We start from the raw sequence: 21,800 nt of genomic DNA, 5'->3' as shown, positions 1-21,800 counted from the left end.
AGCCAAATTCTTTTGACCCAAACATTGTGAGTTAATGCAGCCACCTCCACAGCCCAGGAGGCAGAGAGGAACATGGACCCCTCTGGGAGGAAGTAGGGAACAGCTACAGGCCACCATGTGGGTGCTGTCACAGGGCACTTTGCCACCACTAAAGTTCAGCTGTGGATAGATTTGAGGAGGGATTGGCTGGAGATGGACTATCCCTCATCCAGCTCTGGTCCATCTGGATGCTGGAAGTGCCAGTCCCTCCTCCAGGGCTGAAGCAGTGGTGGAAAAATTTGAGTTGATTTGGATTCTTTTCTTATCAGCATCCCTTGTTCACCAGGCTCCCACTGGAAGCACAGGTCCTGTGGCCCTGCCCCTGCCCCAGCAGGGTCGTGCTCCTCAGAGGGGACGTCAGCAGTGAGCAAAGTGACTGCAGCAAATTCCCACAGAGACTGGGGGTGCAGAGAGGAGAAGGACCTTGGATGGCTGAGATTTATGGGTGATTTTTAGCAATGTTGGGAGTGTGCAGCACAGGCATTGGGGCAGCCAGGAGTCCCTTCTTCCACTGCTGCAGCCAGTTCTATTTAGCTTGGAGGGATGAGGAGGGCAGCAAGGAAGAGAGGAGATGAAAGGCTCAGCCACCCACATTTTGCAGGTGCCTTGATGTATTTCCAGGCTCCTGGCTCAGACAGCACTGGGAACAACAGGAGCAGAGCAGAAAAACAATGGCAAGGACAGGAGAAAATCCTTCCCTTAGTCCTCATCACAGTAGAGGGGTCCTGAACACCCTCCCAACCTTCCCATGGTGTAGATGGTGCTGTGCTGGTGCTGAGCCCTTGGGAACAGCAACTCCCCACAGACTTCAGCCCACACCCCCCTCCCAGGCATCACCAGGTGCCCTGGGGCCAGCGCTGAACCTCTCACATGAGGATGAGGCTTTGGCTCGCCCCACATCAGCCCAGCAGCTCCTCTGCCCAGTGCAGTGACTCCCTGCTCCCACTTTGCCATGTCCTGTGCCAGCTGTGGCCAGAGCCAGCATCTCCTGCAAAGAGCAGAGGGAAGAGCCTCAGGTCTCATGGAGCACCAATATCAGTGGTACCTGAGGATGCTGATCCCCGGGTTAGTGAGGATGAGAGAGGACCCCAGGCTGAGGCTGTTGTCCTCTGCAGCACCTTGCCTTCAGATTAGTGCTGCTGTTTGCCCAGCTCTGCCTCCCATTTGCATCTTATTTCTGCTGCTTTTCTTGAACTGACCCTTTGGCCTGATCCTTGCTAAGGTAACCAGGAACCTGGCAACTGGGTTGCTCGTAAATTAAAGGGCATGTGAATAGTTGCTTCATTAAAAATAGCATAAAGTGGATTTTTCCACTCTGTGCTCTCCAGACCTGTCCCTCAGGGGGAGCCCTCACTAAAATTGGATGTTGTCACCCACCTCCGTCCCCTGTGGGGTTACAAACGCAGTCTGTGCTCTGTAAAACTGAAATAAGGGCCTGGAAAGGGCACAGCATGCAGTATGACAGAGTCCTGCTGATCAGCTCACAGCCTGCTTCCCGACTCTGTCCCTGAAGATCCCCCTGCCCAAGGCCACGTGCCCCGGTACCATGGACACCAAGGGGGACAGGACACCCCCAGCAGTGTCTGGGGCTGGGTATGAGCATGCTAGGGAAAGCAAGCTCTGCAGTTGCCAGCTGGGACTGCAACCTCTGCTCTGTGGCATTACCACCCGTTCCAACCACCTCAAAAATCCATCCCGACCAGCACTGGGATAAAATTAATCCGACAATGCCCTCTGATGGTGGAACAACCCTGGTGTGGCTGGTGCTGCACCATTACTGAGCCGCATGGGACCAGTAACACTCCCTGGGCTTCATCTTGGGCTGTAGGTGCCTGGGGACAGATGGGGACAAAGCAGAGGGGCTGCAGGAGAGATGGGGCAGAGAGGGGCTTGGTTAATCACAGGCACTGCCCAGCTTTGCTCTCTGTAGCACCAAGAGTGGGATGGGCTCCAATCTGTGCATGCCAGGCTGGATTTGCATCTACACTGACAATTCCAGGGCCAGCCAGGACACAGGCAGGATGTGGCTCTGGCCCCATGACAGAGCTGCCATGCAGCTGGGAGAGCTCCTACCCTCATGCCCCCAGCCCTCTGGGCTCTGGTAACACCCAGTGTCTGCCCCGAGCTGGCCCAGAGCTCAAGTGATAACTCACCCTGCACATGAGCCACCAGCTCACAGGGATGAGTCCTCTCTGGATAAAACATCAACATGTCCTGTACCCACCGTGGGGAGGTGACAGCTCCCAGCTGGATCATTGCCTCACTGGTGTGGATAAAAAAACTGTGCTTCAATAAAGAAGCATTAAGGTGCTGCAACATTGATGTAGCATTTATTTTTCCCCAGCCAGAATCATTCCCCTGCTCCAGAAGGAAATCTTTCTGCCTTCTCTTTCTCCTTGTTAGGCTCCTTCTGGTTCAGTAATCTCCCTGTGTGTTTCATAAAGCTGGTCCTTCCTTTCCAAGCTCAAAACCCATCTCCTCTGCCCTTGGTTGGGTGGGATCCTACGTGACTCCAACAGCAGCCCTGGCACCCCTCCACATCTCCCCACCCAAGCCAACCCCACAATAAGCAAGACAGAGGCGTTTGGTGTCTTTTATTAGGGCCAAAGCCCCTCAGCTGGGTTTGTTTTATTGTCACAGCCAATGACAGGTTCAGAGAGTGCCATGCCATGGCAGGCTGAGGTGCAGCCCCCAAAGCACTGCCAGGGAGGGCAGTGCAGCAGGCAGCAGAGACCATGGCCAGGGGCATCAGTGCCTGCCCCGCCACCGCCTGGCACCTGCAGGATCCACCTGGGAAAAGGAACAAGATCCAAGTCCTGCAAGGGCACCAAGAGAGCCCTGGTCAGGGACTGGTGGGAAACATGTCCCTGCCACAGCTCTAATGCAAGACAAACCCAGCCACATTTACAGCCCTCCCTCCACCTCACCAAGGGATAGGTTTCCCTCAGGTTCATCATCCCACCCCACCCATGCATCTCCAGCCACAGGACAAGGAAGACCTGAGCTGGAACTCCATCAGCAGGTAACAAGGGCTAATCCAGGACACTCAGCCCACTCCAGCCCCCTGAAGTGATCCACCTTCCCTCCATCCTGGTGCCCCAACCCAGACCTACCTTGCTCTTTGTCTTGTCCTCCAACGTGTCCTCATTTGGGCACTGTAGGAGAGCACAGGAGACAAAAACACCTTGAACTCCCCTTGTCTTACTCCCCTTTTGTCTCCCAAAAGTGATGTGTGCTCACCCCAATGTGCACCTGCACATCTCCGCCCTGCACACCCCATCCCTGCACACACCTACCCCAAGCAATCCCACACTCCCCCATCTCTGCCTGCTCCAGGCCAGTGTCCCCCGAGGCCCCAGCCTGGGTGACTCCAAGGTGCTCTGTGTCCCCAGCACAATGCCCAGCTCATCCTCCTTGGCCAGTTGGGCTGATCCCCCAGTGGGCAGCAGGGGAAGGGGAATTCTGCCCCTCTGCTCCACGCAGGTGAGACCCCACCTGCAGAGCTGCCCCAGCCCTGGGACCCAACAGCAGCAGAAGGACCTGGAGCTGCTGGAGTGAGCTCAGAGAAGGCCACAGAGCTGCTCTGAGGGCTGGAGCCCCTCTGCTCTGGAGCCAGGCTGGGACAGCTGGGGGTGTTCATGTGGAGAAGTGAAGGCTCTGGGGGAGACCTTCCAGGGCCTAAAGGGGCTCCAGGAGAGCTGGAGAGGGACTTTGGACAAGGCATGGCATGACAGGACAAGGGGAATGGCTTCTCACTGCCAGAAGGCAGGGTTAGATGGAGTATGGGGAAAGAATTTCTCCCTGTGAGGATGGTGAGGCCCTGGCCCAGGTTACCCAGAGAAGCTGTGGCTGCCCCTGGATCCCTGGAAAAGTTCAAGGCTAGGCTGGACGGGGCTTGGAGGAACCAGGGATGGTGGAAGGTGTCCCTGCCCATGGCAGGGTGTGGGACTGGGTGAACTTTAAGATCCCATCCCACCCAGATCATTGTTGAGAGCCCCTGCACAGCTGCACTGAGGATGTGCCTGTGGGGCCACGGGACTGGGGCCAGCTGGGTCAGCTCTCCTGCAGGGTCCAGCAGCAGCTCCCACAGAGCTGAGCACTGACCCTGTGCCTCACCAACAGCCCTGGAGCTTCCAGGGGGACTGGGGTGCTGGGGTTGCCAGATTGGAACCCTGCCTGCGTGGGAAGAGGGGCAGAGTGTGTCTGGGGGCAAAGAGTGTGCTTGGAAGCCACGGGAGAGGAAATATAAGTGTTTAAGGACACCTGGCCAGCACAGGAACACACAGAGGGTGTGCGGGCAGTGATCCCCCCGTGGGCCGAGGAGGGGCTGTGGGGAGCAACACAGGGCAGGTCTGCTCTGGATGCCCTGCTGAGGCAGGGAAATGTGAGTGGGAAATGTGGGCAGGATGCCAAGACATAAATCAGAGCAGTCCAGATGCAGGGGAGGAGGTTCACACACACCCCCCCATGCTTGGGGCAGGAGCAGGGGCAGCCAGTGCTGGGCCAGGCCTCCAGCAGCTCCTCTGGCTCTCCCATTTCTGGTTTCCTCCCCATTTTTTTCCTGTGAATAAGGAAAGGTGATTTCAAGATGCTTCAAGACCATAAACCCAAGCAGCCCAAAGGTGCAGCTCCACAGGGCTGCCCAGTGTTCTTAGACTCCCTCACAACCAGGATCAACACAAAACAGGGACAAACCAGAGCACTGGGAAAGTGAGACCAGGAAAAGGCAGGCAAGGGTTCCTGCTCCTCCTTCCCGTGAGCCACTCTCACCTTTCACATCCAGTCTGCAGTCTACTGAGGCTTCCCCCAGGGGGTTCACAGCCTTGCAAGTGTAGACACCCCCATCAAAAGGGCCAGGCTTGCGGATTTCCAGGGAGCACACCCCCTGATCAATCAGTGCTATGTATTTGGGATCTTCCCGGATCTCCATCTGATTTTTCAACCAAATTATTTTGGGCTGAAAGTTTAAAGCAGGGAGAGAAATGAGAAATCTAATTGTCCCCAAAATGCAGCCACCTCTCTCTGCCTTTGCACTGGCCCTGCCTGAAGCTTGTGGCCATGGTAGGATTCACAGTCAGAAGTATTTTGAAGATCCAGATCTCCCACTTGTGGGCCCTAACCACTGCTCCACCCTTCCTCCCCCAGCACAGAGGAAACAGGACATGGTTTGATTTAAGACCAGTCTCCCATCTCCATGCAGAAATGTGCCCCAGTTTGACTCAGAGGGCAGCTTCAGCCCCTTAACTTCACCCAACCATAATCAGCACCAACCACCTCCCAGATGGTCTCCCACCTCCAGCCACCTTGCAAAAAACCCCACTGGTGTCCCCAGGCCAAGGTTATAGTGTCCACGGAGGAGCCACCGACCTGGGGGAAGCCCCGGACGGAGCAGAAGAGGTGAGTGCTGTAGCCCCGTGTAGTCGTTCGGTCCGTCAGGGGCTGCGTGAACTTTGGAGGCTCCATCATGTCCCGCTGGGGGATCTTCTCTGGCTGGTAAGTGGTTTCTAAGGAAATAATTAATTCTAGCTGAGGCAGACCTCAGGTTCCCAGGCTGACCAACACAGGAATTCAGCACAAGGTACCCAAACCCACTTCTGTTCCCTCTTGTAAGAAGCCAGATGTCACCTGGCCTGACCCAAGGACCTGGCCTCAGCTCAGAGCAGCCCTGTTTCCTCATCCAATCATGGCATGTAGTGCCCAGGCCCTGCAAGGAACAGGGGGGATGCCAACCCCACTGTGACACACCCTGTGTGCAGCAGGTCAGACCCAGGCCAGGCACACTCTGAATCTCCCACTCCATCCCCAAATCTCATCCACAGAAATGAGTTGGAGGGAAGCTCTGCAGATGGCAGAGACACTAGGTCATTGTGTGCTACCAGGGAGCAGGACAGAAATGGATGGAAGGAGAGCAGGGCTGGTTGGAGATTTGGCCCTGAGCTGTGGGCACAACGCCAGGGCTGTTCTGACCCTTCCCAGCTCCTGCTTCCATCTCATCCCAGGGATGTCCATACCTTGGTTCCTCTCAGGGGGCTGAGCATGGCACAGGCTTTCCCCAGAGGAGAAATTATTTGCAGAGAGGGGGCAGGGGACCTCTGGACCTTGGGGGTGCTCAGCCTCACCCCTGCTGGTCTTGTCCTGGGGACCAGCCCAGCAGCATCAACACAATTCCAAGGAAGCCCTGCTGGCCCATTTGTCAAAACCACTCTTGGATACCGCCCTCCCCAGCCCCTCAGCCAGGGACATGTCCCCACTTGTCTTCTCGATGTAGGCCACCCCAGAGGCCACAGCAGCGCTGTCGCTGAGCCCACAGATGTTCTCGGAGAACACTCGGAAGGAGTAGGTGTTGCCAATGATGAGGTCAGAGATGGTGCAGCTGGTGCGGGTGCAGCGCTCCAGCACCGTGAACCATTTCTGGAAGGAAAAAAGGAGGAAAAAAGAGAGCAGTGAGGAAAGACAGGCTGTGACAAGGATGGAGAAGGTGTAGGGTGGGGCAGGGAGTGCAGCAGTCCCTCTTCCATCAGGGCATCACCAGCAGCAGGAGCGCCCATGCTCACCCCACTCTTCTTGTCTGACTTCTGCACCCTGTAGCCCTTGATCTCAGCATTCCCATTGTCCGCAGGGGGGGTCCACTCCAGGGCCACATTAAAGCCCCACACATCCACCAGCTTCAGGTTCTGGGGAGGGCCAGGTGGCTCTGCAAACACAAACACCCTCAGGGTGACATCCAGTTTGCTCCCCCCACATTCTGTACCTTGACCATCCCTTGATCTTTCTTTTAATCTCTCCTCACCCTGGTGCAGCACACAAGGGATGAGAAGCTGTGAGGGGCAAGGCTGGCAGAAACTCTGCATCCCCAACAGAGAAATTCACATGCATGATCCTGTTGAGGATCTCACTGGAACAGGGACTCCAGAGTCCTTTGCCTTGTTGCTGCCACATCACATCCCACCCAGGACAAGCCCTACCCAACCAAGGAGGAGAAATGAACTCCAGAGTGATCCTGCAGGGTCCTGTCCTCAGCTTACCAACGACCTGAATGTCCAGGGTAGCCTTGTCCTCGGCTCCGTTGATCTGCACGGTGAGCTCGTACTTGCCCGAGTCGCCGCGCTGGGCCTGGCGGATGTAGAAGATGGTGTCCCGAGCCGTGTTGCGGATGTTGATGCGGTTGGTGTCCAGGGGCTGCCCTCCCTTGGTCCAGCTCACCTCGGGCTGTGGCTTTCCCTGGAGCAAGAGGCAGGTCAGGAGCCACTCGGGCACAGCAGGTCCTGCTGGGAGGGACAGGTGGCAGAGCCACCCCGCTGTGTCCAGGCAGCAGCAGCACGAGTGCCACCTCTCCCATCCAGCAGTCCCCGGGAAAGAAGGTACAGCTGATTCCTGTCAGACTCACTAATGGGAAGCCATCGGGCTCCAGGGATGAGGCAGGAACATGCTAGCTCCCCAAGGTCTTCATGGAGCAAGCCCCAGTGTACTTGCCAGGGCACAGCTGTGCTCTCACATGGCCCAGGTGCTGAGCCCAGGCTCCAGCTTAGCACCAGGACTTGAACTCGGCATACAGGAAAATTTATGTCTGGAGCATGGCCAGCACAGAGTCCAAACTGTCTGTGAGACATGGCATGGACAAGCCCCTCAGCTCAGGGGCCTCTCACTCCCTGTGCTTGCCCAACATGTTTCAGAGCCAGCTGCCACGGTGGAGATGCTCTGGTGATGTCCCAGACATGATGAAAGAGATAGCTGAGGAGACAACCTCCAGCCTAGCCCACCAGTGTCAGCATTGATCCACCATCACAGCCCTGGGGCATCCCTCCTCCAAAGGCAGCTGGTCCCCTCTAGGCACCCCAGTGCTGTGCTGTGGGGTCCCAAGGCATATGGCCCGATGCTGGCCAGGAGCACGAGCTGAACTGGACCTATTGGTTGAGACAGCAGCAACAGTCCATGTCCTGATGGGTTTGGGGTTGTCCCACTGCAGCATCATCAGAAAAGACGTAGCAGGGGAAAAATGGGATCTGTGCAGGAAGAGGAGAGAGATTCCCAGCCCATCACCCACCCTTGGCTCATAAGACACAGTGACCAGGCCAAGTCAGAGCACAGTTGGACCCATAAGCTAACCTGCAGGAGCTAATCTGGAGTGAAATGCCCAGTGGATTAAATTGCCCACGTACCTGAAAGGGGATCATGATGTTCACAGCATCCCCCACACGCCTGATGTAAGTCTCCCGCAGGTGCCGAGGCATGCGGATCTTCGGGAGCTCTAGGATGGAATTCACATTCTGAGACAAGGAACTCCCACTCCTCAGCTGGCTGACCCTCCCCATACACACACCTGCTTGGCCAGCAAGAAATCCACCCCAACATGGCCACCTTCTCCCTCTCATCTCCTGGACAGCTCTGCTCCCTTGCAAGACTGTGCTAGCCTATGCCACTGAATGTACCCAGAGTGTTAGCTGTCCCTGGGATCCCAAGTCACCATCCCAAGGCAGCATTCTGATGGATCATTCACCCCTCTTCATTACTGCCCGGCCATGCAGACAGCCTGGCCTCAACCAGAAGAGCCACAACACAACTTATATTGTAACAAGGCAGGGAACAGCATCTCCCAGTTGGGAAATATTTCTCCCCCTGACTTTCTGGAGGCATACAGCCCAACTTTCAGCAAGGACAAGGCTTGACCTCCACCTTCCCTGTGCAGTCCAGGCCTCTGAAACACCAAGGAGGTGCCTGGTCATACCAAGTTGTGAAAGGCTAAGGCTCGTGACAAAGGCAAACATCCCCAAGGAAACATAACAAAGACAAGCAAAATCCCCACTGGAAAATGCTCATGGAGCGTGTCCCCTTCCCAGGGCGGAACAGAAGCTGTACAACTCTGCTGGCTCAGTGACACCCAGGGATCCCTCTGGAGCCCCTCGGAAAGGAGCGGGGAGTCTCTGCCCAGGTTAAATGTGCACGAGCTTAACCCTGGGGAGGGGGCCCAGCCAGAATAAACCAGGCCTGAGCCAAACAGCTGTGAGGGCCCTCCCTGACAGCTGAGACTGTCCCTGCTCTGCTCGTGCTGAGATTTCTGCAGGGATCATCCCCAGTGCTGCCACTTGGGCTCATCAGTCTCTCTCAGGCAGGGAAACCTGACCTCGGGGAGGAATGTTAATTCATGGATGTTTTCCCCAGCTCCCCCAGTGCTTCTCTCAGAGGGACTGGGCTGGCCAAGGTCAGTGGCCCCAGTGACAAAGTGCCATGGTGGGAAGGCCTTTTTTCCTGCCCTTGTTCCCTGCAAAATGTGACTCCCATACTGACCCTCCATCTGGTTTCTCCTTGCCTCTCTCCACCTCCCAAGCCCACTCATCCCACCTGTTGTTAAGCTCTGTGCTGTCCGATTGCTGCTATTTAAAATACCCCGGGGTGCTATAAATGAACTGGTGAGATGTACAAAATGCAGGCCCAGAGAAAATGGGAAGGGAAGGGAAGGGAAGGGAAGGGAAGGGAAGGGAAGGGACCCTGTAGATTAAGTTGTGTGGGGGTCTCTCAGCTCTTTGGGTTTTACATCTGTACATGTGTCTGGGACAAAGCTCTGACAGCAGGTACAGGGTGTAGAAAGCACAAGCTGTGCCATCTCATGCCACTCCCTCACACCCCAGTTTTCCCAGTTCTATGAGGTTTGGTGGGATGGTTTTGAGATTAGAGGTGAACAGGCACAGCCACCACCCCAAAGCCAAATTCACCTCCTCCGAGCACACTGAGAAGATGGACCCTGCAGGACCCTTTGCATGGGCTGATAGTCTTCTCCAAGCCTTTTCCTATGAAAAGCTGGTGGTTCCTGGAATAACTTTTGTTATCATTACTATTTTTAAGCAGCTGAAAAATCTGATGTGTTGAATAACAAGAAAACTTTAGCATTAATAATTCCTTCTGAGGGAAAATGACTCTCTATTTGCTCTTTGCTGAGTGCAAACAGGCTCTGCCCTTCTGCATCAGCCATCTGCACATTGGCAGCACCCTGAGAGGAATGTGAGTCTTGCTAAGCATGGGAGCAACTCATTCATTAGCGAGTTCAGCATGATTAAAGTTCCCATGCTCCAGACAACCAGCTCTTGACTTCCCTGAGATAAATAAACAAAGCTGTCCAATGTGTGTGGACAGTGTGCCATGGCATATTCAGGATGTGACACCGCCGAGGGGAGGAGATGTGCTGAGGGGGAGGTGGATTCTGAGCTCTTGCCATTAAATGGGAAAATGTGGCTCTGCCTTTTGAGTCCTTCACCCCCAAAATTTCAACATCAGCAAGATTGGAGAGGTCAGGAAACTTCTGCCAAGGGAATTGGACACAGTCACTGAGAACAACATCTGTCAAAGTCTGGATGACACCCATGAGAGGCTGCTCATGGTGCAGGGATGGACAGAGATTTCACACAGGAATTCTGCCCTCAGGAGCAGTACTCACGGAGGATCTCCCTGATGAGCACTGGCTGCTCCAGCGTGGCCGGGACGCTGGTTCCGCTGGCACTGACAGCCATCACCCGCACATGGATCTTGTCCCCAGAGCTGAGGTTTGGGATTGTGTAGCGGGTGGAAAGAAAAGGCTCCTGGTTCACAGCTTTCCAGTCTGAACCTGCAACAGACCCAGCACAGGACTTTGGATGTGCCGTGGATAGACAGACACTCCCTGAGCAGCAGGATCAAGGCCCGGAAGGTGAGACCCAGAGGCAAAGAATCCTTTCACTGGAAATGGGGAAGGATTTGGGGCACCAGCAGAAAAAGGAACTTTGGCAGGGAGGTTGGCCACCCCTGCCAAGGAGTGTGGGGTATGAAGTGCTGGCAGGAGCTCAGCACTGGAACACGAGGACATTTGCAAGCAAGAAAAGGCAATCGGCCAGTGAACACGTCCCTGCTGACCAGGTGCATTTCTGAAACGAAAGATCCTTGGAGCTCCCTGCCAGGCACTCTGCTCCTCACTGCCCCAGGACAACACTGGGGCTCACAATGGACAAACCCCTCCACACTGAGCAAGATCTGCTCAGGACCTGCCCCTGGCCAGATAGACCTCTCCAAGTGTTCTTCCTGCTTGTAAGGGATGTCTCAAACTCAACCCAGAGCCCAGCCCTCCTCCAGACCCAGCTAACCTGGCTTTGCCATGTGCCAAACCTCTCAAGATGTTTCTCACTTAGAAAATAAACTGTCTCGGTCCCCCAGGGAGTGGGTGTCCCAGGTGGGCAATGAGAGTGACCCACATATGCCAGGGTGAGCCAAGCCCTCATGTGCACCTTCAGAACAAGATGATTTTCTTGTCAATGCTACTGGAGCAGGCAAATCCCACCAGATCCTCTTTCCCTTCACCACTGGCATTGCTCAAATCAGCCCTCACTCAAATCTCACCATATTTTAGCCAACCAGAGTCCTATACCAGCCCAAATACAGCAGTCCTGTGGCCCCCGGGTGATGACAGAGGGACTGGAGTTCTCCTGTCCTCCAGCAGACCCAAAGCAAGCCAGCAGAGCATCCAGGCTGGGCCCTTTTGGTGGCTGTCAGACACATCCCTCCAGGAATGGCTCCATCTTTCCTTGTCCCATGCACGGACCTCCTCAAGCATCCCACCCAGTCATAGTGACCTCTCCACCCGCTGCCCAACAATGGAAGCCTCAGCCAAGAATGTGTCCATCATGTGTGCCACAAGCTAAACAGCTGAGAATCAAGTTCTCTGAGGTCCATAGGCCACCTGGGTCTCCCAAACCACTCAGCCCAGCCTTCCCTTGCAGATCCCCCCAGCCACACAGACCCTTCACTCTCATCCCAAAGCCCAGCAGGGCTTTGAGAGAGTGCCCAAAACACAAATCTTATCCACTCACCTCCTTCCACCGCCCAGCAATACAACTGGAGAACCATGGACAATTGCTGGACAACTGCTGCCCCCTCCCAGCCCACCTCCATCCACCACGGCCACCCTCCTTCCAGACATAATCAAGTCTGTTGATACATGCCCAGGACCCTTCCCTTCCCCATCCTCCCATTTTATCCCCGTTCCTTCCATGCTTCATTTTAGGCAAACATGGAAGGGTTGAATGTTTTCCTCCTGTTTTCTTGAAATACCATCCCAGCCCCAGGTCTCTGCAGCTCTGGAGCTCATCAGAGACCATCCCCAGAGGTTGTGTTGGTCTCTGCTCCCCCCTAGAGCTGGACATAGCAGTGACTCTAAACCTTCTCCAAGCCCCTGCTAAAGCCATCACTACTGTCTGAAGGCAATGGGATTCCCTGTTCCTTCATGGAAAAGAAATAAGCATTAAAAATGGATCCATTTGGGCAAAGAAAGTGAATTGTTGCTGGGGGAAATGCACTGCTGTGTTCCACTCAGCTCCATCCCATCCCACAACCATGCACCATATCTCCACGCTCATGAGGTAGGAAAGACCAAACCTACTTCCATCTTTGCAGATCTCCACCACATATCCATCCAGGCCTGCCCGGCCTGTCTGCTCCGGGGCTTTCCAGGTCAGCGTGAATGAGTTTTCACTCACTTCTTCCACAGCCAAGGACAAGGGGCAGCTGGGCGGCTCTGTAACAAACCCAGAGTGGTGACGGCAGGGCTCGAGTACCGGGGCTCTTGGAGGGCAATCACTCAACCTCCAGGACTGTCTTCAGTCCACCTAATCCCCAGCCCTATCCCACTGCAAAAATATCCTTGATGACTTCACCCCCCCATCCCTTCTCCCTGGCACATGCCTCCTCCAAGCCTTGCTTATGTCCCCTCCCCACTCCAGTGTTCCCCACTCACCTTCCTTTGGTTTCTCCAGTTTAGGTTCAGGGGCTGGGGCTGGGGGTTCGTCTGGGGGAGCTGAGGAACCTTCTGCAGGCACGGGAGTTGCTTCTGCTCCAGCTTCTGTGGGGATGGGAGCAGGTTCGCCTGTGGGGGCTGGGGGCTGCTCCGGGGGATGCTCGGGGGCTGGGGTCTCTTCAGTAGCTGCTGCTGGGGCTGGGGCTGCTTCTTCCTTTGGGGCTGCTTCTTCTTTTGGGGCTGCTCCTTCCTTTGGGGCTGCTTCTTCTTTTGGGGCTGCTCCTTCCTTCGGGGCTGGCGCTGTCTTTTTCTTGGCCGCTGCTGGAGCCGGTTTTTTGGCTGGAGGTGCAGTTTTCCCAGTCATCGCTGAAAAGTGTAGGGGCTGGGCAAGGGGATGTTCTGGGGTCTCTGCTCCGGAGTGTCTGCTCTGTTTTGAGATTCCTGCTCCAGACAAAAGATCTCTCCTCTGGATCTGGGGTCTGGACTCTGAGGTTGGGGTCCTGGCTCAGGACCAGGTGCCTCCACTCTGGACCAATGATCTCTGCTGTGCTGGGAGGGGGGAACCAGGTCACTGAGCCAGAACAGGGGCTGGGTGACTTTTATAGGCTTTGGCTGGCACTTGTCACCTCCCTGCAAACCAATCTGCCTGCGCAGGCGGGACTGCCAGGAATAGCCACCCGGGACCTGCACATTCAGCAGCCCCAGCTGCCCCCTCCTATGGGATGGCAGCACATGGGCCCAGCCCCCCCAGCGGCCCCCTTGGGCTCACTCAGGACTGGAAAGGCCAGGGCCAGGTCACCTTTCTTTGGGGACATGGCTCCTGTCCCCAGCACCAGCACCCCTCTGACTAAGAGTTTCCCCACCCCCACTGCCATCTCCTCAGCCACCCACTGCCTCCCAGTCCCACAGACTCTCCTTGGAACCCCCATCCCCCTTGCCTTCCTTAGCTCCTGAATTACATCGGACTGACTCCCCCAAGCCCCTCCGGTTAATCTTCCATTGACCCCCCCCAACCCTCCTGCTCCCCCTCAGATCCTCCCACAGTCCCTGTAACCCCAGACCCCTCTGGTTCCTCTGTCCTTCTTCAGCCTCATCCCAAATCCCACTGGGTTGGTAGAGGTCGGAAGACAACCTTTGAGTTACCTGGACCAGCCCAGCTGCCCATACCCCTAACCCACATTTCTGGAGAAGATAAATCACTCACCAGCCCCCTGCCATGCTCTCCAGCCTTTGTTCTGCTCAACCAACCATCCTTGTCCATAGAGACAAGATGCGTCATGTCACCCCAGAACTCATGTCCAGCCACCCTATTGTTACCTCCAAACTCAGATTCACCCCCCAAATCCTCCCAGTGACCCAGGAAAGCCCCATTAATTCTATGGGTCATAAACCACTCACCCTCTCCTTGCTCCTGTTCCCTTACTTGCCCTCATGATGTGCATGAGACATTGCTAGAAGTGTCTCTGTATCCCTAACCATCCTGCCATTAGAGTTGAGAGAGTGTTTTTCCCATTTTCCAGCTAATTCCTTGTCTCAGAGAGGCTGCTCTGAAGTAGCCAAGCAAGCCTGGCTCTCCTGGGTGATGGTCCACGAGCTCACAGTTTTGTGAGCTCACAGTTCTGTCCCCAGGAAACATCTCCAGACATGGACATCAGGGTCAAGAGGCATCTCCGAGACAGCCCAAGCACAAATCACATTGTCTGCAGGGCCAGATAATCCCGACTTTGCTAACAAGGGGCTGGTTTTCCAGGTGGGGGTAGCTGTGGTTACCCAGGAATGGGAGGGAGAGAAAGAAGAGCAAAGGCCCATTGGCCAGGCGGGTCTTTAAATGCATGGTGACATCCCAAAAAAGAGCCTGAGGAGTGCACCCCAGCTGAAGCAGCATGACCCTCCTCCTCCAGGAGGGATATTTTTTTGTCTCCTGGTTATTTGGCAGCAGAACGAAACCAGGATACCTTGAGATAATATTGGTGCCTCTGGGAGGGTCTGTTTGCCCCACACTATGTGATAACCCAGATGTTCCTTGATTATTTCCCCAGTGAGGAGGAATATGAGTAATAAAAGTTCTGCATTACCCAAAATTCCCTTGGAATGCCTGCGGGATGAGATCCTTGGGGCAGGAGAGAGTGATATGGACCTCCCAGACATTTCTGCTGCCTGCATGGATGGGTACTGGCAGTTCCTTTTCTGCCCAGAACACCTTGGAGTGGCTCAAAATTGCCAACTTGGTCATGAACCAGAAAATTCCCTGCAGCTGCTCTAGCCAGAGAGAGGACAAGTCCTGCTGCCCAGACAGCAAGGAAGGGCTGGAGAGGATCATCCATCCATCCTGCTCCAGCTGCCTTTGGCTCCTGGGGGCCAGTTGGAGAAGCTCTGGTTTCCCCATACCTTGGCCCACCAGGATTTCATTGTGCCTTGGATGACCTTGGCCCCCTCCTTGACTCCTCTGCTTGACCCCTACACATGGGCCATGCCTTGATAGAGGTGGCCAGTTCCAGACTCCCACAAACATCTGCTCAGGCATCTTCCCTGTGTCTTTCTCAATCACCATGTCTAATCTTAACAAAAAACCCACTTCACTGAAAAAAAAAACACCAAAACAAACTTTGTTTTGATTATATGTTAAGAGAAGCAATTTAAAGAGCTCAGAAAGAAAAATAAATCAATGCCAAAACTCCAGTTCATTGGGAAATGAGCACTCAGATTGCTCTGATTTCAATTTCGGGGAGTAGTGCAGCTGAAAATTAGATACTTTCCCCAGCGAAAATAAAGAATATCAATGCAATAATTTCACTTGAAGTTCTCAATTTGAAAGAAACTTGGGTCTGTCAACCTGCTCCATGACGTTTGGATGCTTTTGCTCTGTTGACTCAGCGGGTGACTAATAGGTTATGAGCAGATGAATCAACATGGTTTATCACCCACTCTTATCTGGGCCACGTTACTAGAGTTTATTGGCATCTTGTTTATTCACATGTTGGGCAAGTGCTGGGTGTTGAACAAACCCCAGCAGGGAAACACTGAGGAGCTGCTGCTGTTGATGGCAAAGGCACCACAGGTGGTTCTCCCAATTCCAAATAAAGGGTTTCCCACAGGCTCCAGAGGCGGGAGTTGACCTTTCCTTACCCACCACAATGGCTGCACTTGTGGATTCACAGTGGGGATGGAGCAACTGCTGCCAGGAGGTGATTTCACCTCAGGACAGGAATGGGCCCAGGCCCCAGTATTGGGTGAGGAAGCACAAATTAGTCTGGTGATGGAAATCAAAATCACATGGAGGGGGCTGTTCCTGCAGGTAGCTGGTAGGGTTGAATATTAAAAATTTAGTGATAATTTAAATATCAGCACATTTTTGCCTGAAACTCTAAGTATTTCAGGATTTCGCTGAAATACAGGTTATCCATGCTTTCCAGTGAGAAAAAAATCTCTTCTTACAAAAACTGGTTCTTTTGGTTTTGACCCACGTTTCCAGCCCACCGAGTCACTGATACATTTCCTTACTTATTTTCCGAGTGAGCATAGGTCTAAATACAGGAAATATCATTTATGCCAGAAAGTATTAGATCCTCCTCATGCCACTGTTATTCCAAATCCCCCGGTGATGCAGCACAGCTTTTCCAGCTGTGTTTGTTTGACAGGATCCCACTGCAAAGAGGTGAATTTGTTCCCCCAAAACACCAGATTGGCCCATCCACCCAGACTCCCAATTCAGGAAACCACAGACCTTGCCAGCTGGAATGGGGGAAGCCTCGGGAATGCCTTCCCCACCATGACAGCTGATGTGTCGTGCAGGGAGATAGAAGATGCCTCTGACAGCTGGGGTAAATCATGGAGGCTTCCAGAGATTAGGACCATCCCCTAAACAGGGCTCCAGGATTAGACAGGAGGTGGTGAGACCTTCCCACTTGCACATTCTAAAGCAAAGAGAAGATGCCAAAGGCCTGGAATAAGTAAGGAGATCATCTGGTGGGAAGGGCTCCCTGAAGCTGTCACATCTTCTGTGCTCATCCCCTCCTGTCCCTGTCCCCATGAACGGCTCTGGAGATCCTGGTGGGCTCTTTGCACCCCAGCAAGACTGTGAAAGCAGCAGGTGGATGTCACACCTGGGCCACCACAGGCTCTGGGCATGGCGTCATGGCACAGACACCATGGGCACAGCCACGGGTTTGGCCAGGGCAGAGGACAGAGCGTGTGTGTGTCGACAAGGAGAGCCACCCCCAGCCTGCATCAGGGGATACCCGGGACTGACAGGGTCCCCACTGCCAACCCCAGTGAGGTGAATTCAAAGGCACCCAACAGGACAGAGAAGGAACCATGCCCACCTTCCTTTGGCCACATCTAACCCTGCACACATTGTGTGGACTGTGAGTTGATGGAAGACATCACAGAAGGTCAGAAAAATGCCCAAATCTCCTTATTTCAGTAGAAAGGAGGTATCCAAGCCCCTTCAGGGAGGCTGTTGCTGGTGGTTACTGGAGCTGATTCATGTGTGGGCCTTTGCCCTCCCTTCAACTGTGGTTCCTGCCTTTGCCTGTCCCCTTTCCAGGGTTAATTCAGATCTCCAGGAAACTAGGGAGCTCATCTGGAAAGCACACAGTGGTCAACCACAAATGGCAGCAGGTTGTTTAGGTAGGCAGCTCAGTGCCCTACCTGCCACCTCCCAAATCCCACATCCCTGCTCCTGACTCCAGCTCTGGCTCCCAGCAGCATTTCCAGCCTTGCTGTCACTGTGATATTCACAGAGCACTGAGTCAAGCAGCCGGGGCAGGCAGCAGGTGGGCTGGGACCAGGCTAGATTTCCATTTGTCTGTCACACACAAGTGGACACTTACTTCACCCCAAAGCAATGACTGCAGGCAGGGGCTCCAGCCCTGAAGTGGGACACGGCTCCAGATCTCCCAAAGCCCCCCAGGAAAGGGCCTGTCTAGGTGTCACCCTGGGAAAATAATTTAAAGCAAGTATTGCTTTAAAATATCTTTGTCTGGTCCAGAAACATCAACCAGATAATAAAGAGACATTAACAGGAGCATCTCTCAGGTGCTGAGGGCATTTCTTGCCTGGTGGACATCCCTTGGTGGGCACTGGTACAGGGTTCTAACAGCCACTGGCTCCAGAGTTATCCCTGTGTCTGGGCACAGCCCAGCTCACCCCAGCAGCACTCAGCAGCACCAGTTTGATTCACTGACTCTTCAGCAACCCTTTCTTCAGGGAAAAAGTTGTTCAGCCCTGACACAAGCTGCCCAGGGCACTGGTGGATTCCCCAGCCCTGGAAGGGTTCAAAAGCCATGTGGATGTGGCAACTGAGGACACGGGCTAGTGGTGGCCTTGGCAGTGCTGGGTTAAGAGTTGGACTCAATGATCTTAAGGGTCTTTTCCAACCTAACTGATTGTCTAATTCCATGATCAGTCAGGGTTCACTCATCTCCTGGTCTCCCAACATCAGCTCATGGAGCAGCAGGGTGGGTGCCCAGACCTGCACTCTCCCTGCTGGGATCAGGAGCTGCCCAGATGCAGGCAGGGGATGAAAACACCCAGGACCAGCTTTTGGGCTGCTATTTTGGGGCTGGAACGGGATCATTCTCCAAGATGGATGAGGTAGAAAAACAGGAAAACCCATGCAGAGATGTCCTGATTTTGCCCCATGACTTGCTGGGAGCTGAGCCAGGGAGCTCCGCGTTCCCTCCAGCCTGCGACAGCACTGCAGTGGAAAAACCATCACAAAGAGGCATCAGCTGCTGCCCACAGCCAAAATGGTTTCCCCAGGACAACCTGTGGGGCCACCACAATTACAGTCAGTGTAGGAGGGGACAGCAGAGCCCGAGCAGGAGCTGCAGGGCAGTGACCTGCAGCAGCTGCACCCAGGCCAGCTGGGCCTGAGCGTGCCGGGCCAGCAGGAACCCTCACGCACCTTGGCACCACAGCTGTCACCTGCAGTGTTCCAGGAGCAATGCCAGTCCTGGGGCACTGCTCTGCCTGGAGTGGGTTTTTTCCAGCCCTGCCCTACTTCTGGGGCTGCCAGCAGGAGCTCACCTAGGACAGAGAGCCCACAGGGACAAGGCTGTGTCAGCCCCAGCCTCTCCAGCCTGCACAGAGTCACCTCTACCAAGGCTTGGGGACGGCAGCTGGAGATGCCAATAAGGCTCTGTCACCACCTGCCCTGGCTGGCCCAGCCCTGTGTCAGGGAGAAGCCGCAATTAGCAGCTCAGGTTTTCCTTCTTCATTAAAACTAGGAGCTCGGAAAGGCCTGAATTGTTTCAAAGCCCCTTTGCTGGTTTATTCTGAGCATTTGCACCCAGGAACCAGAGCCACACCAGCTGCTTCTCTCCCCTGAGCAAGGAGCTGGGAGGCTCTGCAGGAGAAGGGGGAGGGAACAGCTCAGCCCCAGGCTCCACCAGTACCAAGGGTGAATTTCAATATGGATTAGGACCAGCAGGGAACTCAGTGTTTGCTCTGCACAAGGACAGGCACCACTTCTCAGAGCCTGCTTTGCTCCTCTCCTTGCTTGCAGTCCCAGACAGCACCAGGCACTGCCACTCCCCAGGAGAGTGTGCAGCCCTGCCCTAAGGACTTTGAGAGACTGAAACCCCTGCCAGGGTGCACCATGACATTGGCCAGTTACAGCCCAGAGTCAGACACTCATTTGACCTTCAGCATCCCCTTCACCAGGTCCCTGTTCCTCCATCAAGGACTTAAGGCCACCCTGAGTGCCTTCAAGGCCATTGCTCCTACCTAGTTCCTCCTGTAGCACCAACAGTGATGATTCCACTTCCCCTCCCAGCTCTTCCCATATTTTCTCACATCCAGCACCTCCCTTCCTTGCCTTACATGCTTTCACTGGCACCCTCATCTTCCCTGTGCTCTCCCCATTCCCTCCTCCCCCTGCTCCCTTCAACCCACTCCTGGTCCCTGCAGGACTCTGCCAAGCTCCACCCTGGAGCATTCCTGTTCAGCTGAGAGCAGGTGGGACCAGCAGGATGTCCTGCAGCCAGACCTGCCCCAGCCCTGGGGACACTGGTGGTACTGGGACCAGCCATGTTTCAGATGGAGCAGTGATATCCCAGGAAGTCCTTGAGGCAGTGTGATGGTGACCACAAGGGCAGCCTGCACCTTTCCATGTCCAGGGTGTTTGGGAAGGGCTGTCCCTTTCCAGGATTCTTGGAAGAAAATGGGATCTGCTCCCTTGTTGGGACAGCATGTCCTGGCCCATCCCACAACCCTCTCTAACCCAAAGACCTTTATTTGAGAACTTTCCTACTGTTTCCCCCCTCCCAGGAAAGTTTGCTGGGTTGGAGTGGCTATGTTTGGAGCATCCCCAAATCCCAGTGACTTCTGCCAGGTCCCAGTAAACTGGGAATGCACACCAGTTTGGGTCGTCCAACAGGGCCCAGCTGCATCCTTTCCCTACTGCCACCAGGGAGCATCATGGGGACATTCAGTCCAGCTGTCCCTGTGCCGGGTGCTTCCAAAATCCCCCAGATAGTGAAATCCTCCCAGCCAAGCTTTGGAAATACCTGGTCCTTGGCATCACTGGTATACCCAGAGCCAGCTGTGGCCCAGCCCTGTTCTAGATGCAGGGGCTTGCACCCAGAGGCCGCTCCCTGCCCTGTTCAGCACAGTGTGACAGCCCTGTGCCATCCCTGGAGGAAGCATTTCCCCAAAACACCTCCGGAGCAGCTGGGCCAAGACATGGTGCTCAGAGAACAATGGGGGGTTGATCTGTTGATCCAATAACCTGCAAAGAAACAGCCATGGAAGATGCTCCAATCTCATCCTCCTTGTCCATGAGCAAGTCAATGCCAAAAGGACACTTGGATATTTGCAGGGAAAGGCCAAAACCTCCAGCTGGACATGACCAAGGACAGTGAGAGCCAGGGATGAGGCTGGAGGTGGCTTTGGCTCTTACCCATCTCCTGGGAGTTAGGAGGTGACAGAGATCCCAAAGAGACCCAGAGACAAGAGGAAGAGATGGGGGTCTTCTGCCTCCCAAGGCTAACTCTTAAGAAGGAGGAGAAATTCTCAGTCACACAAAATCTGAGAGCAGCCCTGGGAGAAGGGCTTGGGGTGTTGGTGCTCAATGAGCCCCAGCCATGTGCGCTGGGTCTCAGAAACCTCCCAGGCCAACTGGGCTGATCCTCCAGTGTGGGCAGCAGGGGAAGGGGCATTCAGCCCCTCTGCCCCACTCAGGTGAGACCCCAACTGCAGAGCTGCCCCAGCCCTGGGATTCCAGCTCAGGAAGGATGTGGAGCTGCTGGAGTGAGCCCAAAGGAGACCACAGAGCTGCTCTGAGGGCTGGAGCCCCTCTGCTCTGGAGCCAGGCTGGGAGAGCTGGAGGAGTTCAGCCTGGAGAAAAGAAGCCTAAGGGGCTCCAGGAGAACTGGAGAGGGACTTGGGACAAGGGTCTGGAGGGACAGGACAAGGGGAATGGCTTCCCACTGCCAGAGGGCTGGGATGGATGGGATATTGAGAAGGAACAGGGATTCCACCTGTGAGGGTGGGGACGCCCTTGCCCAGGCTGTCCAAAGAAGCTCTGGCTGCTCCATCCCTGGAAGTGTCCAAGGCCAGGCTGGACGGGGCTTGGAACAACCTGGGCTAGTGGAAGGTGTCCGTGCCCATGGCAGGGGGTGGGAATGGGATGAGCTTTGAGGTCCCTTCCAATGCAAACCAGTCTGGGATTCCGTGGCACAGTGAGCTGGACGCAAGGACACAGCCTTGCTCTGTGACACAGACAACCTGCCAAGGGAGCCCATCCTTTCCGAAGGCTGGAAATGCCCCGGGATCTCACTGGGCAGTGGTGGCTGGAGGCATCATTCCTGCCCAGCACCTGTAAAGCCCTGGGGATCTCTTGGGGTGCTCTAACTTTGCAGGAATGCCAAACGACGTGCAGGGCTGTCACCCGCCCCTGCTGGCACTGAAGGTGAGAAGCTGATTTATGTTCACAACCTGCAAAGCCCTGGGGAGGTGGACATGGCACCAGGGTTGGCTCTTTTCTGTCCCTGGCACTGAGACT

At 54.9% G+C, this 21,800-nt stretch overlaps 1 protein-coding gene across 2 annotated transcripts; it reads right to left on the bottom strand.

The window, feature by feature from the left end:
• Nucleotides 1-2,618: 2,618 nt before the first annotated feature.
• MYBPH (myosin binding protein H) lies at nt 2,619-13,368 on the bottom strand. Of its 2 annotated transcripts, none has more exons than XM_039698555.1 (11): nt 12,794-13,368; nt 12,440-12,574; nt 10,469-10,636; nt 8,199-8,287; nt 7,065-7,260; nt 6,594-6,733; nt 6,291-6,450; nt 5,407-5,543; nt 4,810-4,996; nt 3,153-3,194; nt 2,619-2,855 (listed from the first exon to the last, which is right to left on the bottom strand). In XM_039698555.1, the coding sequence occupies exons 1-10, from the start codon at nt 13,155-13,157 to the stop codon at nt 3,184-3,186; spliced, it is 1,587 nt and encodes a 528-aa protein (XP_039554489.1). In that variant the 5' UTR covers nt 13,158-13,368; the 3' UTR covers nt 2,619-2,855; nt 3,153-3,183. The 2 variants fall into 2 exon arrangements, with proteins under 2 accessions (XP_039554489.1, XP_039554490.1); XM_039698556.1 differs by having other exon boundaries at nt 2,619-2,829.
• Nucleotides 13,369-21,800: the final 8,432 nt, after the last annotated feature.

This window comes from Passer montanus, unplaced genomic scaffold, assembly GCF_014805655.1.
Source record: "Passer montanus isolate IOZ18808 unplaced genomic scaffold, ASM1480565v1 scaffold127, whole genome shotgun sequence".
Lineage (NCBI taxonomy): Eukaryota > Metazoa > Chordata > Aves > Passeriformes > Passeridae > Passer > Passer montanus.
Note: the sequence above shows the minus strand (reverse complement) of the source record. Positions and strands in the feature narration are given on the sequence as shown.